Below are 21,423 nucleotides of genomic sequence, written 5' to 3' on the forward strand. Positions count from 1 at the left end.
TCTACCCAAGGGCCATCACGATGAAAATCACGGAAAGAATCCCAGTCAGCTTTACTGTAGTTGTAAGAGGTACGACAATAGGATGATTCAGGTGATGAAGAAGAATGAGATGTTAGTTTTAGAGAGATCAAACTGTGATCAGAAGCACCTAAGGGTGAATGTGGAGAAACTAAGCATTTACCAGGATTAGAAACAAGACATAAGTCGAGTAAAGAAGGTAAATGATTCGGGTTGTCAGGAAAGTGAGTTGGAAAGTTGACTATTTGAGTTAGGGATTGAGAAAGGCAAACGTTGTGGGTTTTAACGCCTGCAGAGTCACTGACACTGGAGCCAAGCCATTCAGAGTGGTGAGCATATAAGTCACCGACAACAATTATATTAGCTGATGGATAAAGAGAGAGGGCTTGGTCAATATGATCAGAAATAACATCAAAAAGAGTGCAGTCTTGAGATGAAGGAGAGCGATATAGAACAAATAGAAAGGCAATAAAGTAAAGTGGTGCTAAACGAAAGCACATGAAAGAATAGTCAGTGGATTCAAATCTAGTTTCACGAAAAATGGGTGAATTCTTACGAATGTAAATGCCCAGGCCAAACATGTGACTATTGGAGTCTTTACGAATTAAAGGAAGATAACCATCAACACTAAGATCGCAAAACGAGACAGCTGAACTCAAATTAGTCTCACAAAGAGCAAGTAGGTCTGGTGAACTTTGCAAGAGATAAGACTCAACAGAAGAAAAGTTACTTCGAAGACCACAAATATTATTGAATGATAGGTTGAGAGAACTTGGTGATGATGATGGTTTTTTGTGTTTTATAGTTTTTGGTGCTTTATTCATTTTAAAATTAGATTGAAGAACTTGACTCAAAGCATAGATAGTACTCAGAACACTGTTTAATAGCCCAAGCAACTGCCTCATTACTACTAATAAACCCTAAGCCGTAACAAAGGGCTCCAAATATGTACCCTCATTAGGAGATAATAGATTGAGTTGCCTAGTTATAAAAACAGAGACACAAACAAAACCCATGCATTGAGTCAATAAGATCCAGCACCAGCATAATAGATGAAGAAGGGGTGTGAGGCTGGTCAACAGATAGAATCTGTTTACCCCTTAAGTCTTTGCCTAGGAGGCCTTCTAGAAGATAGTAGCTGGATACATTTAACATCTGCCCAAAATAAGTTTTTTTATCTCACCACATTTACTTAACCAAGAGCCTTAAGGCAGGGGGTTTTTAAGTCAGAGTTGGCTTCTCCTAGCCTTTGCCTAAAAAAGGGTATCCTACAAGACAGCACGTCGTGTATCAGATTGCACTTGGTTACATATTACTAGCATCAGGATAACCTGACCTGACAAATATTATTGTTTTATTATCTTTTATATTTGCTTTTTTATTATCTTTTTATATATTTTTTATATAATCATTTAACTGATTTTCTAACTTATTTGTTAAAACAGCCCAAATTCATTTGCTTTAATAAAGATATTTTTTACGTGTTCACCACCCCCTTCACAATTCGGCTATTGTCAGAGGCTACTCTTTTTTTACTGTTTTTACATCCTCCTTCAAAATTTTGCTACAGTCAAAAAGGCTACTCTTTTTAATTGTTATTACAAATGAGAGGATTGTAACTTTGTATTTGTAAAACACAAGTCTTAATGAACATGTCGCTGCACAGAGAAACAAGTTAAGTGCATGTCATTAAAGTGAGATCTGTCAAGATCTGATCAGCTGTTTAAGTGATCAAAATGTGATGGTTTTTTTTTAAGACTGGAGTATATAGTTGTACCATCAATAATAAGATGGGGATAAGATGGTTGAGAAGATCATTATAATAGATGAAGAACAACATGATTAAGGATGTAATCTTGCTGTACCCCAAATGATACTAGAAGTAAAAAACAACACATGACCAAGAATTGAAGAACAACACAAAGGAAATAAAGAATAGCACATGACTAGAAATGAAGTACAATAAGTGACCAATGATGAAAAATTGTGTAACCTTTAAAGGTACTGCAAGTAAAGTATTGTGTTATCCATCAAAGACAACTTTAATACTGCTCGTAAAGAATGGTTCATTAATTTTAAAAATAGTAAAAAAATCATAAAAATTTATTAATTTGAAAAAAAAATTTCAATATACACCATACAAAACAAGTTTATATAGAAGACCTAGCACGCTGGACTTCTTTATTGACATTATTGAAAACTTATGTCAAGTCTTTATCTATTTAAATGTATGATAGCATCAGTTAAATTAACAAGTCAGCAATATAAGAAAGATCAAGAGGATTGAAATTGTATTAGTTTTTAAAGAGTAAGTTTTTAAATTTAAGATATTAGAAATTTGTTAGCTAAAGGTTTGAATACTCTGCTTGTAAGTAAGACTGATTGGGCAATATTTAAAATGATCCGAGGGATTTCATAGTTTTAAAAAAATGAAACCACAGATACCATTTTGCAGCAGAAAAGAAATTATTTACACAAGGCGCTTGTTAAATATTTAAGAAAGTAATGAAGAGTGGAGAACACTTTTGTAAGACTCTGGAGAACACTTTTGTAAGACTCTGGAGAACACTTTTGTAAGACTCTGGCAGGAATAATATCTTGACCACATGACTGTGGCAAGAATTCTGACCGCAAGCTATAGAGTGAGTTTAAAGGAGAAATTTCTTTAGCAACGAAAGCTGAATCAATTTGGATGTCTTATAATCTTGTTTTTTATGAGGAAATGTGTGATTATTTGAGATGAATTAGAAAAAGGAAATAGTTCTGCCTTATCTTTGAGAGATTTAATCAAATCAAATCTATGTATGGAATTTTAAATTTGCCTATGTTAATGATATTGTTTAAGTCTTTAGAACCTAATTTCTAAGATAAAAAAAACAAGTTTTTAACATAAAGAAAACAATAGTAATCAGAGGGTATTAAAGTTTTTATCAATGCAAGCTTACATTTATTAAAACATGTTTGATCCTCAGAGAGTTGTTCTTGTAAAAATGTCACACATATTTGTTAGACCACATGACAGAATCACACATATTTGTTAGACCACATGACACAATTGCAATTTTATCAATTGTTGAATAATCACTTTTATCTTTTCTTATAAGGTAATCTAATGGTAAAACATCTTGTAATATGGTATACTTATTTTTAAGATTTCCAATTACTCGTTCTACATGAATTCTAACTGATGCAATATGACGTGTTTGTTCTGCATCAATTAAGTCAAGTTGTCGTTTTCCTTTAGTAAAAGCTGGTATTTTCACTAACGCACAATAAACAGCAACAGATTCCTCAATATTGAAACCTCTATCGGCCATTACAATATCCCCAGGTAACAGGTTATTAAGAATTTTACAATTTTCAACAAAATGCTTATCACTAGTTCTACCATCCTATGTCTTTGAAATAAAACTAATAACACCTTGTGGAGTAACACCGATCAAAAACTTCATTGTGTTGTGATGCTTGTAACTTGAAAACGTTTGTGTTCTGGCTAAAAGGTTTGTCGGTTTATGCATAAAAACTTCAAAACAATCAATTATTACAACCACCTTTGTACCAAAATGTTTCCGAAAACAATTAGGTGTAGTTTTCCATATCTGCTCACGTGCAGGCCATTTTATGAGTTGGCATAAATAAGTTTAATAAATACAGAAGAAACTGTTGAGTTACTAACTTCAAAACGATAAGCAAGGTTTTTTAAGGTTAAATTAAGACGTAATCTCATCAAAGACAAAGTCAATTTACTAAATTTTGACAACACTGTTCTCGATGCATGGGGTATATCACTGCATATAAAGTCATACAAAGTCCTGAGCATTTTAATATTTGTTAATCCAGTATAAAATGTCACTTTGTTATTGGTAGCAAACCATTCTATAGTTCCAATTTTATTAAGACTTAGTTCTTTATTTAACTTGTAAATCAGACAATCTTTTTCTAACAATTTATTTTCAAGTGATTTAATCATTTTTGCTGAGATGCCGATTTGTGGTCCATTCATATTATTTAGTTCAACATTAAAATCAATTTCATCATTATTTTCAGTATTTCCGGTAATATTGATGCCACTATTAGCAGGGATATCATTGCAGCCTTCATTAGTTATTATTTTATCCGATTTCATAACTCCAGATTTATGTTTTCGCTTTTTTATTCTAATGAATCTTTCACTATTTAAACTTTTGCTTTTATAGCCCATTTTAAGTGTTGGGTTCCAATCTGGATGTGTTTTTTTAAATAGTTTTGAAGGTTTACCTGAAAACGTAATAATATAAATTTGCTCAAAATTTGCACTCGTATACTTTATTTGTAGTACTTAAATCATATTGCGTTTGACCAACCACTGTAAACCAGTTTTCTTTCTAATTGTTTGTTTACTCTAAAATTATCTTTATAATATGAATATAATAATAGAGTAAGCAAAATACTAGAAAAAAGAACGTTTTACAGTGATTCGACAAACGCAATACAATTTAAGTATTAAAAATAAATCATATTGCGTTTGTAAAATATATATTATAAATGTATATTATGTATTATATATTACGAGTTTATAAAAGTATTTTATATATAGTTTATATATGATTGAGAAATATTAACTTTAACTAACCCAAACAAAAATGATCAGAACAAACTCTGTAGTGACTGGCATTGCAACTAACATTTTTGCGTTTTATAACAGCAAACCAGTTTGCTCTTCTTTCTGTTGACAACAGTTCAGTATCTTTATCATGGTGATATATAACCTTTAGAATTCAATAAAACGATTTCTTGCAGTTTTCAGAACGATTACTGCAATTGAAAATACAGCAAAAGACCATTTTTTTTAAAAATTGATAAACGATAAAAGTATAGCTAAATAAATTGATAAGAGCTAACGAAGAAAGTCGTATACGAATCAAACATAAGTTGTTTGTGAACCAACATGGCAGACAAAAGTATTTTAATTTGAGTGATGTCATCTCGGAACACAGAATTTCTTTGAAATTTATATTAAGAAACATGTGTATTTATTTGTATGAAACAATACATTCACCTAGGTCAAATAAAATATTATATATATATTTTTTTGTGATATGTTATTAATGCTAATTCATTTCACTAAAAATTTAACAGATTTTCCATAAATATTACTTTAGAAAGTATTTTAAAAATGCCAAGATGTTGCAATAAAAAAATAAAATCCAAGTCCAATGTTGATAGTTTAGAAAGAGCAATTATGTTAGTATGTGAAGAAAAAAAGACTATTTATTATGTTGCTAAAGAATGTTCTGTTCCTTAAGAAACATTGAGACGAAGAATAAAACATCAAGAATTTAATGCAAACAAACGCGAAAGTGGAAAAACTGTGCTGAGTGATAATGATGAAACTATAATTGTAGCTGCAGCACAGTATTGTCAAAGATATGGTCTTCCATTAGATTCTTTTGACATTTGTAATATAGTAACTCAATTTTGCACAACAATGAGGATAAAAACTCCGTTTAAAAATGGAATTCCTAGGAAACATTGGATAATTTTTTTTAGGAAGCGTCATGTTGATAAACTTTGATTAAATAAAGCTGAAATACTTACATCTTCAAGAGCTAAAAGTTTAACATGTGAAGTTGTAGATAAATTTTTTACTACTTTATCTGATGTAATTCATAATAATAACATTGTACCAAGTAGTGTATTCAACCTTGACGAGACTGGACTCTCCACAAATGACTTAACGAAGAGAGTAGTTGTACATCCAAAAAGCAAAGATGCTTATGAACTGGCTGCTTCTTCTGGTAATGCTATGTACTCTGTGCTGTTCTGTGTGTCTGCAGATGGAAGATATTTTCCACCATTTTTTGTTTTTAATGGAGACGGTTATTTTTATTCTAAATGGATAGAAAATGGACCACCAAGATGTGTTTTTTGGGCAACAGCAAGTGGATGGATGCAATACTTTTTATTTGAAGACTAGTATTTTACTTGAATTTCATAATTTTCATTTTTTTCTTTCAACTTTTTTTGCTTTCCCTTTTTTTTAATAATATATTTACACTGAATAGCCTTTGTTGTTTTTGAAGGCGGTACAAATGATTCAATAGAAGTAATTACATTCTTTGTTTAGGTTTGTTAAGCACTTTATACCATTCGTTGACCAAGATCAAAAACCAATACTCTAGCTTTATGATGGTCATGGCAGTCATTTAACATATGTTACCATAAAAACGGTAATGGACAACCATATCTAAATTATTTGTCTTCTGCCAAATTGCTCTCTTGCATTATAACCGTTAGATGTGACTGTCTTCGGACCGTTAAAAAGTGAGTGGAGAAAAATTTTAAAGCGGTTTGCAAGAGAAATGCAACACAAAATTATTGATAAAATAGCTTTTACAGGATTGTTGAAACGACAATAAAGACAAGATGATAAGAAGATTAACAGGTATTGGCTTTCTCAATCAATCACCTGAGTGTTATAGCCCTAAATCTCCAAGATTACAAACACCAAGATCAGCTATAAAAATAAAAAAAGAAAGACAGTACAAGCAAAATTTGGAGAACTGCTTTCAAAGGAGAAAGTCAAACGGCGGTTACTTGAGGAACAAAAAAGTTAGAAAAAAACCAAGTTAAAAAAAATATACCAAAAACTATTGCCTATACTAAAGTATCAAAGAAATACCCAAAAAGATCTAAGTAGTGCCCAAAATAGCACGAATGTTACCATACAAATGCAGTGATCAAAAAAATAGTTGTTTTTTATAAAACACATTATTAAAACACTATTATTTCTGTTTTAGATCGCCATTTTTTTACTTTTATTTTTCCGAGTTTTTAATTTTTATTGTTGTGCTATGCACTTTCTTTTTCAATAAAAATATCTTAAGACTACTTTTTAAATTAAAACCTTGTATATATGCTATAAAATAAGTGCGTGCGTGCATATAGAATGTATGTCAGATTTTTCATAAGCAGCAGTATTTTAAACCAGAACTACCAACATTTTATGTAGACCCACATTACCCCACTACATGGGGTAATGTGGGTCTGTATAGGCATTTCCAAATAAAGGCTCCCCAGACCTATTGATTTAAGTAATAGTTTTTTGTTAAGTTTGTTTAGTAGGATGTCCAATCATGATTTTAAGACATCTTTTGTCACAAAACCGATACCTAAACATTGTTTTATTTTTAACTCAAAGTCAGAAATAGGTAAAAATAGGCTCAAATTACCCCACCTTGCCCTATGTATATATATATATATATATATATATATATTTATATATATATATATATATATATATATATATATATATATACATATATATTTTTTATGTGCGCACACAAAATGATAAAGTTAAAAATAAATGCCAAAATATGAGTCTTTGAAATGTCTTTGAGTATGAATGTCTATGAGTATGAATGTAACGTATGGTTGAGTTTTGGTAGAAGCAGAAGTATATATTATTTAACTTTTTAGGTATTTTTCTTTGAAAAAAAATTTAATATTATTTTTATTAAACAAAATTTTATGTTTATTAGTTTAATTTTTCTATTATATCTATCTAACTATATATATATATATATATATATATATATATATATATATATATATATATATATATATATATATATATATATATATATATATATATATATATATATATATATATATATATATATATATATATATATTTATATATATATATATGTATATATATATATATATATATATATATTTTATTTTATGATTATTTTATTTTTTTTTATTCACCTCCTCAAGGCCGAGAAGGCCACTACAGAGGAGGAGGCTACTTATTAGTGGTTAATAACCCTCTCTCAACTCTATAGCTCCGAAACACGAACCTTGACGAACAAGGCCGCTGCGCGGAGAAACAAGTTGAGCGCGGTACTACCAGGGACGTGGTGGGGATCGAACTCGGAACCTCTCGCTTATGAAGCGAGCGTTTACCACTACACCACTACCGCATATATATATATTAGTAGTAGAAAATCACTTAACAAAAATTTTTTCCATTTAACACTGTGTTTCATTTCACTGTGTTAATATATATATATATATATATATATATATATATATATATATATATATATATATATATATATATATATATATATATATATATATATATATATATATATATTAGTAGTAGAAAATCACTTAACAAAAATTTTTTCCATTTAACACTGTGTTTCATTTCACTGTGTTAAATGGAAAAAAATTTTTGTTAAGTGATTTTCTACTACTAATATAATTGCTCTGTTCTTTTAAGAACATTGAGCACTCTATTGTGTAGAATACTTTTTAAAGTTGTTTAAATATATATATATATATATATATATATATATATATATATATATATATATATATATATATATATATATATATATATATATATATATATATATATATATAGAGAGAGGAGAGAGAGAGAGGAGAGAGGAGAGAGAGAGAGAGGAGGAGGAGAGAGAGAGAGAGAGAGAGAGAGAGAGAGAGAGAGAGAGAGAGAGAGAGAGAGATGGACAGATAGATAGATAAATAGATAGATAAATAGATAGGTAGGTAGATAGATAGATATTACCAAGTACTTTTAGAGAATATTTATTTATTCTGTTATACAACACTTTGCTATCTAAAATGCTATATAACGTATTGTGTAACAATTTATTATGCAAATGCAATTTATTGTTGTTTAACTAACATAATTATTAAAAAGAAAAGAAAGATTTTATGAAAAAAAATTTATTTTAGTTCAAATTGTTTTTAATTTTTTCTTAAAAAAAAAAAAAGGTTATAAATAATAATTTGATATTTGTGTTTTATTAATACAGCAATCAGTCATTGTTTGGAAAAAGCATTGCATTCAAAGGAAGTTATAGTAAGATTTTATCTTCACAAATATTTAAAAAAAGTGTTCCAAGTAATATTAATAAATAACTTTCTTTACTAATGCCAATACTAGGTTTTAATAATAATACACAAAACAATGATAACAACAAATAATACTCAATAATAACATTTAAACCTAATTTAAAATGTTTTCTAACAAAGGTTATTGTTTTCAAGAATATCGACAATGATAGAATAGAAAGTAGAGGAATAATGATTCCTTACACTGTCTGCACAGGAGCTGTTGTTCTGTTAAATGATTGTACTAAAAATACTCTTTATGGTAGAATTTTTTACTTATTTTAATTTAAACTTTTTGTTTAGTTTTAATAACACTGAATTTTTTTTTGATTGTTTTAAATATAAAAGTTAATTTAAATTGATTTTTAGATGAATTGTTAAATGGTCCTAGATTTAATGATGCAGGAGCTTGTGATACTAGGAAATTATCTCCTGTAGATAAGGGAGCTACAAGAGAATTATCTCCAATATCTTTGCAATTGATTAACACATCTATTGTAAATTGTGTAGATACTTGGTTTTTATCGAATCCATTTCTTGGTTTGCCATCTAAAAAGGTTTTATTGTATGTTTTAATTATTTTTTTGATTTTTATTTTGATTAAGAATAATTATTTGCCTAATAATCTCTATCTTTTTTAAATACTTTTTCTCTTTATAACCATTAAATAACACCCAAAATTATATGGTTGTAGGTTTTTTCTAACCTATTAGTAATACCATACCTAGTGTATGGTAGCAAGTTGTATGTTGTTAGAGAGATAACAGAGTGTATGTATTTTTGTGTTTATAAAAATATATAAATTTTATTTTTCCACAACCAATTTAAAAAAGATAAAAATTAATTGAAAAGAATAAATGTAAAATCAATTATTTGGTTGTGAAAATAAATGTGAAAATAAAATATAATGCCACAGAAACAGAGATCATTTAACATGAAATAATAGTAGCGCCATTGAAAAGTGACATTGGTGTTTATGTTTTGGACAATTTAAAATGGGAAAGCCACATTAAAAAAATGGTAAGTTGAATCAAAAATTAAGTTAAAACACGCAATTTTCTATCCAGATAAAATATCAACAAAATTTTTATACATATCACTCGTTCAACTGCACTTGGAGTATGCTTTTTAAATATGGAACCCATATTTTATTAAAGATATCAACTTAATCGAAAAAGTAAAAAAAAACTACAAAAATTGGCTACAAAAAAAAGAGAGGCTGTTACAAACAAAGATTAGAGAAAATGGACTTACACAATCTATCTTATAGACGAGAAAAGAGTGATCTTATCCAAATGTACAAAAACATAAACAAACACTATCAATTGGCATAGAGTGAACCAGAAGTATTTCGTAGGCTAACTAGAGGACACAATCTTTGATTGTGTCCTCTAGTTAGCCTACCTAATACAAAACTTTACAGTTCAAAACTTTTGCCGAGGCATTATTTATTCACGATCCGTATAATTAAAAGTTGGAATTATTTGGACAGTAAAGTTGCAAATGCTAATTCAGTCGTTGATTTTAAAAATAAATTTGAAAAATGTAGCAAAACCAGCTGTTAAAATCTAACATCTACAGTTGTTAGATTTTTTCTTGAAACTCTCAAGAACACAGCTTTGATTCAACCTTTGCTTCTGTGGCTTTAAATATTTTTTTAAAACATTTTTTTAGCAATGTTCAAACTTTTGTAAAATATAAAAAATGTTAAGTTGTTAAAATGTTTTGCCCTCTAATGATTGTTTGATTGAAATGTTATGCCCTCTAATGAAAAATGTTAGGGACCTAATGATTTTTTAGTTTTCATTTCTCTCAAAATTGAATGAAAAAAAATTTCAAATTGCTTAGTCAAGTATAATTCTTTTGACTTATTTTTCTTTTAACTTGTATTATGTTAAAATTTTAATAAAATAGCAAATATTTTGCAATAAACAATTTACACTGTAAAACTTGAGTTAACTTTTCTGATGCGCCTATTATTTCTTACAATGGATTATTAATAAAATGTTGTGTATTTAAAATTAGATTCAGTTAAACACAGTTAAAAAAAATCATAGAAGTAACTTACATTAAAGGAAAGAAACGTCGAAGGATTATATTAAATAAAAGTTAGTAAAAAAAAAGATATATTATGTTTGCCTAAATCTGGGACTGTCCCAACCCTTCAACTTTGGCTCAATTCCAAAGTTCTATCCAAACCTATAACTGCAACCTAATCACAAATATTACAACCTTATAGATAAATACAGATTTATATTTAAATTACAATTTATATTTAAATCTGTATTTATCGCTATTATTATAACTATTATAATATAGCCGAAGCCTCATCACATGTCATCAATATTTAAAGTAATCTAACAACTTACATCGAAATTTCAAAACCAAATCTCATTTCTTAGCTCTATAAAAATAATTCTACATATTCTTTTTTTATAATTTAGATCAAAAAGTCTTGCTTCAGAGCGCATTAAAAGAGAAGAAAATTCTCGTGTGCTTGTTACTTCTCTTAAAAGCAAGTTGTCTAAAACATCAAAGCCTAATAAATATCAGCGTATGCAAGGCATAAGCTGGACGCGATGGAGATTGATGGAGTTCAATGCTAAAAAAATAAATCCTAATGTCACAGAAACTAGTAATGCTAAAACTGACAATAAATTTACTCCATACGAAGAACTAGGTAACTTTTTATATTGAAATTCAATTTTTGTTGTTGTTGGTTTTTTTATTATTTTTATTTTTTTATTATTATTTATTTTTTTATTTTATTTAAATTCACAGAAGTTTAAATAATTAAGTTTGATTACATGTTTAAAAGATGAGATTAAGTTGAAGTTTTAAAGTCTTTGACAAGATAGTCATATAAATATAACATACTTAAAATAAATATAACATGCTTAAAATAAATATAAAATACTTAAATTAACTATAACATATTAAAAATAAATATAATATACTTAAAATAAGTATAACATGTATATATTTATATATATATATATATATATATATATATATATATATATATATATATATATATATATATGTATATATATGTATATATATATATATATATATATATATATATATTATATATATATATATATATATATATATATGTATGTATGTATATATGTGTATATATATATATATATATATATATGTATATATGTATGTATATATATATATATGTATATATATATATATATATATATATATATATATATACATACATAAATATATATATATATATATATATATACATACATAAATATATATATATATATATATATATATATATATATATATACACGTATATATATAAATACATATATATATATATATATATCTATATATATATATATATATATATATATATATATATATAATATATATATATATATATATATATATATATATATATATATATATATATACATACATATATATATATATTTACATACATATATATAAGGGCAATTCTGCGAGAACTGAAAACATAAATGACTTAAATCTTTCATTACCATTAATCATATAATTTTTTATATAAAAGTTACAGCATTAAAGTCTTCAACTTTTTTCAAAAATTTACTCTAAGAAGCGTGACAGTTGTAACGCTTACTTTTTACTACTTCTGAACAAAACAACTTTGTCAGACTTAATGCAGTGAGCAGCATGGTAAAAAAAAAATAATTTGGTGTGTGTATTTAACACATATTGATGTTCTTATATGCTGAGTTTCATTGTTTTTACTTAAAGTTTTACAAGTACTTTTGTGTTTTTTTGTCTTGATGTTCATAACCGTGACAGTTGTAACAAAAAATCCAATGCTTAAAAATAACAAATATAACGACACAATCAATAATGTAAGAAAAAAAAGTTTAAATGATTATTAACAACCATATATATTATGTTAAAAAAATGCAATATGTCATTATCAAATTTTTCAATTATGGATATACGATACGATTTTTAACACTACGCAACAGGAATGTAAATAAGAATCAAAAAATGTTTATACGGCCCTTACAACTTTAAACCATGCTATGGTATATAAAAACAATTTTTTTAAAGAACTTTTTTGCTTATTTTTTAATAATTAAAAAAACGAGTTTTGGAGATTAATATGTGTTTTTGTAATTTTTTCGCTTTTTTTTTTTTTCCGTCTTTATCGTGGAATTGCCCACAAATATTCTTTAAATTGTCTAAAGAATAAAATAAGCTAAAAGGCTTTGAGTCTGGTGAAAAGAGGGCGCACTTATTACTGAAAATGCCACTTAACTTACATTACACGGAAAACAAGGTAAAAAAAATTGCTTCAACTTTTAGTTCAAATTTCTGCGAATCAGTTAAGCGGTTTTTATTAGAAACTTTCACAATATGTTGAGAATTCTATACCAATTAAAAAAAATTTCTCAGAGAGACTGGCTAAGGAAAATAAACTGGTTTTTTTGATACTATATATTTAGCTTGTTATATCACTTTGGTTAGCATGTTATATCACTTAGCATGTTATATCACTTACGTTACCGACCAATTATTATCATGGATTTTTTACATCTATTCTTGAGAGGTAGAGTTCGTAGCAAAAGAATTGCAAAAATATTGAACTCAATAAAAATGATTAACAAAGGAAATTTTAAAAAACTGGTGACACTTTCTGAGTGATTTTTCGCAACATTTATGAAAATTATCAAATCAAATACAGTTATTCCGCTAGACTAAGACCAACTTTAAAAAATTATTTTAGTATTACAACTTTATTAATACTTATTTGAGTCGTTTAAATAAGAAAATCATTGGTTTGTTAAGAAGTTTTTACTTATACTTCTTAGGTTTAAGTGTATTGCTTTATTTCCATTTGGTTGAATTTTTAATATGCTGCAAAGTATTTACTTTTAAACCTTTTCAAATATTTTTGATGTAAAAACTGCTCTCACAATATAGGAAGAAAAGGGGTTCAGGTATATGTGATTGTTTGTGATAGGAGGGAAGGGATTAAGAATTGACAAATAAAGGGTGATGTGCTTTATGTATGAAAATATTAAAAATAAAAATGTGCTTTAATTAAGCATGGTTATCAAAAGTTTAAGTTTAAAAACTTATCATTTAATATTCTTTCACATATATTATTAAAAAACTTATGTTAATAAAATAAATTTTTAAAAAATCATAACTTTATCATGTTTTTGTTAACTTACGTTTTATGAAAATTGCAAAAGTTCTTTCATTTTTTTCTTGAAATATATATATTTTATAAATTATAAAATCTGACCAACAACAATTTGAACATGTTAGCTCCATTTTCACACTAAATTAATTCTGATTATACAAATAAATTCATGGTTAAAATAATATTTTACAATGATACCTTTTTTATCACGCGACAATGAGAAAACCTGTAACTTTTGGAGCCATAAAAATAAGTTAAATTAATTAATTTTACTATTAAAGGTATATTTTTAATGAACTTTTGTGTCTACATTAATATTCATTTGCTAAAAGTTGACGAAAAAAAGAATAAAATTTGACTACTTTTTCATTTTACGCCGTGGAATTACCCGTTTTTTTTTAATTCACCTCCCCAAGGCCAAGAAGGTCACTACAGACGAGAAGGCTACTTGTGGTTATAACCCCCTCTAACTCTGAAACACGAACCTTGTTGAACAAGGCTGCTGCGCGGAGAAACAAGTTGAGTATACATATATATATTTATATATATGTATATATATATATCTATATATATATATACATATGTATATATATATATATATACATATGTATATATATATATATATACATATATTTTTATATATATGTATATATATATACATATATTTTTATATATATGTATATATATATACATATATAATGCGGTAGTGGTGTAGTGGTAGAGCGCTCACTTCATAAGCGAGAGATTCCAAGTTTGATCCCCACCACATTCCTGGTAGTACCGCGCTCAACTCATTTCTCCGCGTAGCGGCCTTGTTCGACAAGCTTTGTGTTTCGGAGTTATAGAGAGAATAAGTAGCCTCCTCGTCTGTAGTGGCCTTCTCGAAGTTTAATCAACAAAATATATTTATATATACATATATATATATATATATGTATATATATATATATATATATATATATATATATATATATATATATATATATATATATATATATATATATATATATATATATATATGTATAAATATATTTTGAAAAGAAATGGTTTATTATTAAAGCAGCTAAACCCGAAGCTACAGGTAATTTCTAATTTGTAAGATGCTTGAGCAATTTAATGTATATAATATATTTAAGATAGAAAGTGATCTAAGTTATGCCAATAAAGTATAATGAACAAAAAAAAAATATGCATTTACATATTCACCTTCCAACAGGCACCGATATTCTACAACCTCTAGCATACTTGCAATCTATACTGCCTAAAACCACCAATTCAGTTTGGTTACGTGCTCGCTTCGTAAAAATTTTGTAAGATGTGAAAATTTGGATTGTAACTGTGTTTTAGCTAAGGTTAAGAAACCCTGGATAAAAGCAGGGATTGAAGCTGTTAGTGACACTCAGCTATTCAAAAATCTTATCAAACTTGACAAGCAGTATTCTAATTAAAAAAAAAAAAACGAAAAAAGAGGTTCTCCTAAAGATTTAACAAATCAGAAAAACTTTGAGAATTACTTAAAAAAAGTTTTTTAGGTAGGCAAGCCAGATTTGAAGAACATTATTAGGACCGACAAAAAGAGATCTGACAAGGATTAGCTTGAAGACCTTATGTTTTGGAAGATTAGGAAGGAAAGATTAGGAAAGTTTATTCTTGGGACAGAGGATAAAAAATTTAGTAGAAAGGTAAAACTTTACAGTTAAAAGAATTAAGTGATATTTTTCTTATAAAACATTTCGTAATAATTTATATTATTTTATGCTTGTAGGCAGCAGAGAGTATTAGAAAGAAAAATAGAACAAAGAATGTATGATCAGCAAAATCTAATTATGAAATTGAACTCAATGCTGATTTGAGTTCTGATTCATCTTATGATTCTGATTTTGAGCCTAGTGACTATTATCAAAAAGAACCATCTCAATCTAACTGTGCAGTAACAGCAGAAATTTCAGTAGATGTGTATGCCGGGAATGTTGCCCTAATGGCTACGTTAAGTGATGTTTCGCCAAATGTTTTGCAAAGAGTGACAAGTTCCATTTTAACTGAAGCTGGTGTTGGACTTACAGATATACATTGCAGTAAATCAACAGCCTTTAGAAAAATGAAATTAGCAAGTGAAAATATGTCAACCTTAGCAAAAGAGGATGTAAAAAATGCAATAGAAGCTTCTCCTTATCCATATGTTATACATTTTGATGGAAAAACTCTTTATGAAATTAATGCAGGAAAAAAGTTCAAGATTGACAGGCTGGTAGTTCTTGTGAACATTGAGGGTGAGACACACCTACTAGGTGTTCCTCCTTGAATCAAATGTAGGTCTTCGTTTTGATACAACTGCAAGCAATACCAGTATCAATAATGGTTCAATCATAAAGATATCCAACGATTTAAATAAATATCTTTTAAAATTAGCGTGCGGGCATCACATAACAGAATTAAGAATGGTGCATTTTTGGAAACATACATCAAATGAGTTGACTGCAGGACCAGAAAACTAATTGTTTCAAAAATTTAAGAGCCAATTTGAACATCCTAATTTTAGTTATGCTCCAAGTGATCTGTGCAAGTTTAAGTGGAAGGAGGTGAGTGGTAGTGTAAGTGAAAAGGCTGCTGAAGAATTTTTACAAAGTATGTATAGAAAGAAAAAGGAAAAGAGAAGACAGAAGAGAACTGGCTGAATTAGTTGAGACTTATCTATCACCTTCTGTTTATAAAATCAGGAAAACTGGAGCTATTCATCATGCCTGTTTTCTTGGTAAAACAATTTATTATCTGATAATGCAGCTTTTGTTTTCTCAACTTGACTTTGTTCAAAAAAACAACAGTCTCAAAAAGAAAATCAAGTTTATCGCGGACTTTGTAGTCTGTTTTTATGCCAAGTGGTATTTAGAATCGAGTAATGTGTCAGGCCCCCAACTTAGATATTAAAGCTATCCATCAGATGCTTTAATTTAAAAATATTTGTTGGAATCTAGAAGCAGTTGATGCTGTGCTTGATTTGCTTTACAAGCACACTTGGTACTTGGACTCAACTATGATTCCACTAGCTCTATTTTTTTTTTTTTTTTTTTTTTTTTTTTTTTATATTTTTAACAACCCCAAGGCCCGAGGGGGGCCACTACAGTCGAGGAGGATACTCATTTTTTTTTTTTTTTTTTTTTTTTTTTTTTTGGATGAGGATTTGCCTTCACATGAAAAACAAAAAACTGCAGCTGCAATTCTTTCATTTAAATGCCTAAGACTGAACACTTTGAAAATAAAAACAAAAAAAAGAAAGACATCAGAAAGGAGATAGAAAAAAATGCTAGTACTGAGAAAGATCCACCAAGCTTAGCCCCTTTGATAGATGAGTTTTCTTACCTTATGTTTAGTTTTTGTGGTTTAATTGAAGAAAGAATAAAAGACTGGCTTTCACTTCCGCCGTAATACTGGCATACACAGTCTTTGTTTAAAATTTTCGAAAATTATGCCAATGACCTTCGTTACAACAACGAAGAGGAAAAGCTTGATATCAGTTGATTTGGTTGAAAGTCTTTTTTAAAGTTAAAAATGTGATTATGATGTTGATGATGATGAGTTTCTTAAAATCGGTTTAGCTAATTTTAAGATTATTGTTACTGCTTATAATTGAATTAACACAGATTGATATCAGTTGACAAAGTTTGCTCTGCTTTCAGGATTTCTGGAAAAAGCTCCACCAGTCTTACCAATAAAAGATTATCTGATAGTCTTTCCTCCTTAGCGAAGAAACAAAACACAAACAAACAAAAAAAGCCTAATTAGATAAACTATAGAAGAAATTTCTAGAAAATATTTTTGAATATTCAAAATATTTTTTTTTTTTGATTTGATAAGTAATACTGGATTGTGATATGAAAAAACCACATATGTTACAAAATCAACTTTTTAGTAAATTTGAAACAACCTTTTTTTTTTTTTAAGTATTAATGATTTATTTTTAAAGACCACTTGAAAACCGCGTATTTACTAATGATGTAAGGTACTTTGGCACATGTTTGATTTTTTCAGAATATCATTGATACTGCACATAAGGAACATTTTTTGCAATAAAATCTCCAAATTTTGCAAAAAAGTAAAAAAGAATGCGAAGTGTGGTTTTTGAAGACAAATTAAAAAATTGTACTCATAACTTAAGGAGTATTTTATTCTAATTAACATATTATAAATAATACCCATACATAAAATGAGTAATTCTATTCTTATCTTGAATATATACAAACTATATTATGAATGTAAATAACAAAGATTGAATTTAACTGTTTAATCTTATCTTATCTTAATATATATAAAGGGCAATGTGTGTTTGTGTGTGTGTTTGTTTGTTCTCTATAGAAATCCAAACCGCCGGACCGATCTCGATGAAATTTGTCATGGGGGTAGTCCTCGAGGGGGAGAAGGATCTTAGCTGGGTTTTGACCCCGTACCCCGACCCCCGGGGTCAGGGGGGCCAAAAAATGGACCCCCCTGACCCCGGGGTCAGGGGGGACCATTTTTTGGGCCCATTTTTGGGCCCATTTTTGTGTACAGATATCAGGTAAGCCAGTTTAAATATTGGCCCGGGCAACGCCGGGTAACTCCAGCTATCTTATCTTAATCTTAATCTTAATATATATAAAGGGCAATGTGTGTTTGTGTGTGTGTTTGTTTGTTTGTTTGTTTGTTCTCTATAGAAATCCAAACCGCCGAACCGATCTCGATGAAATTTGGCATGGGGTAGTCCTCGAGGGGGAGAAGGTTCTTAGCTGGGTTTTGACCCCGTACCCCGATCCTCGGGGTCAAGGGGGCCCAAAAATGGGCCCCCCTGACCCCGGGGTCAGGGGGGGGTTTGTGTACAGACCGGGGTCATTTTTGTGTACAGATATCAGGTAAGCCAGTTTAAATATTGGCCTGGGCAACGCCGGGTAACTCCAGCTAGTAGGTTATAAAAACAACGCCGCACCATGTAATAAACATTTTTTAGCCGATTTAAAATGTAAGTGTTTTTTAGAAGAAATAAAAAAACCATACTTTTTTAATCACAAATACAGATATTTATCTAAACCCTAAAAGAAAATTTTTATAAATATTTATGCTAGCCTTGCCCTCAAGACACTTAAAGTAATCCGTTTTTGGTCATTTTTGGGTCCTTTTTTTCCAAAGATATGCTTTGAGGGCAAGGAAAGAGTGGCTCAATGGTGCTAAAATTTTTTGTAAGCTTAAAATTCTAAAAAAATTTTTTCCTGAACACCCCGAATATATATATATATATATATATATATATATATATATATATATATATATATATATATATATATATATATATATATATATATATATATATATATATATATATATATATATATATAATGGCTCAATGGTGCTAAAATTTTTTGTAAGCTTAAAATTCTAAAAAAATTTTTTCCTGAACACCCCTAATATATATATATATATATATATATATATATATATATATATATATATATATATATATATTATATATATATATATATATATATATATATATATACATATACATATACATATACATATACATATACATATACATATACATATACATATATATATATATATATATATATATATATATATATATATATATATATATATATATAGAGAGAGAGAGAGAGAGAGAGAGAGAGAGAGAGAGAGAGAGAGAGGTGTAATAGATATACCAATAATTAACTTTTCTCAAATTCTTTAAATGTTTATGAAGTAAAAACAAGTTTTGCCATTCAACATTAAATAGTGTTCAAGATTTAAAAAAATAAAATCAATAAAAAACTGGTATAATACAGATATATGCGTTAATAATGTTTAAAGAAAAATCGTTTTTTATAAATTTTTGTTTTATTTTAATTACTATTTTCTATACTTCGTCAGCACATGTCATACAGTTGTTACCATGTCATACAGTTGTTACCATGTCATACAGTTGTTACCATGTCATACAGTTTTTCACTGATTTTTTTAAAGTATTAATACTATTTATCTTGAATACTATTTATTGTAGACTGGCAAGACTTATTTTTTTTTCATAAACACTTATAGAGCTTTAGAAAAGTTCACTATCTGGCAAAAATATTAGGTACACCTCTCTCTGTCTCTCTCACTCTCTCTCTCTCTCTCACTCTCTCTCTCATCTTTTTAAATAATCATTGTTTTTTTGTGACATATGTCAAGTTTTTTTGTTTGCATGTGAATCTTTTTTTTTTTGTATTTTTTTTATAATGGTGTTTGTCTTATTTAATAAACAAAATAATTATTTTGATTAATTATTTATTTGTGAAACTATTAACTTCTTTGGCAAGATTATTGTTTGAGTGAAGATGATTGATAAAGATGGTGACTTTATCATCTGTTTTATTATTTTTGATAATAACAGAAATACGTTTATTAGAAATATTGTAATAATTATTTTAGTGTGCTGATTTTGGAAAATTTGTTCTGTTAGGTTGTTTGAAGTCTTTAACTATTAAAATATTGGCTAGTTATGGAAAATAAATTCTGTTAGGTTGTTTGAAGTCTTGCGCTGTATAAATATGTTTAAAGATATAACATAGTTAAATATAAATTTATGATTTATTTCAGAATTAAATATAAGATAGAAGTTAAATATAAATTTAATAAAATTTATATATATAATAAAATTTATATAATAAAATATAAATTTAATAAAATATAGAAGTTAAATATAAATTAATGATTTATTTTAGAATTAAGTTGTGAAGAAGAATTGCAAAAATTTGTAGAAGAAAAATATGCACAATTAGTAAATGAGGTAATTTGTTTTATTAATGTTTCTGTTAAAGAAAAAGAATGAATAGTTGATGTAAAAAAGAAATCTGTTTATTTTCTTGCATGAGTTATTGAAGATATAATATAAATTGTCATTTTACATATAAAAGTTGTTGCAGGATATACAAAATTTATTGACGTCACATGTTTAGTATGTCTGATTGTGATTGGATATCCAAAAGTTGTTACCAGGCATACAAATAAATGCATTGCATATAAAGTTTGTTATCTGATATCAAAGATTGAATTGGTTCTATGAAAGACGTTACTCAAAATATGAAAGTTATCTGATATGAATGACTGCATTGGTCATATGAGTCATGTTATAAGACATAAAGAATCACCATTTATCAAATTTTTTTTTATAAATTTAAAAATAAGTAAACTTTCACAAATTTGTTTTTAGGTAAACCTGAATCATTTTGGTATGAACCTGTTAATAAAAACAATTTCACAGTTTTATACTCAGGTTTTTTTTTTGGTCTTTTTCAAAAAATATTTTCTTAGAAATA

General features: G+C 27.7%; 1 protein-coding gene across 1 annotated transcript in view; it reads left to right on the forward strand.

Moving 5' to 3' along the window:
• LOC105843703 (uncharacterized) overlaps window positions 1-21,423 on the forward strand; it is a 72,410-nt gene that overhangs the window by 14,522 nt on the left and 36,465 nt on the right. The window contains exons 4-9 of the mRNA XM_065815109.1: window positions 8,850-8,896; window positions 9,070-9,190; window positions 9,298-9,493; window positions 11,373-11,608; window positions 20,830-20,894; window positions 21,318-21,380. Coding sequence (XP_065671181.1) covers window positions 8,850-8,896; window positions 9,070-9,190; window positions 9,298-9,493; window positions 11,373-11,608; window positions 20,830-20,894; window positions 21,318-21,380 — 728 coding nt within the window. The remainder of the gene's footprint in view (window positions 1-8,849; window positions 8,897-9,069; window positions 9,191-9,297; window positions 9,494-11,372; window positions 11,609-20,829; window positions 20,895-21,317; window positions 21,381-21,423) is intronic.

The sequence above is a fragment of the Hydra vulgaris genome, chromosome 13 (genome assembly GCF_038396675.1).
Source record: "Hydra vulgaris chromosome 13, alternate assembly HydraT2T_AEP".
Lineage (NCBI taxonomy): Eukaryota > Metazoa > Cnidaria > Hydrozoa > Anthoathecata > Hydridae > Hydra > Hydra vulgaris.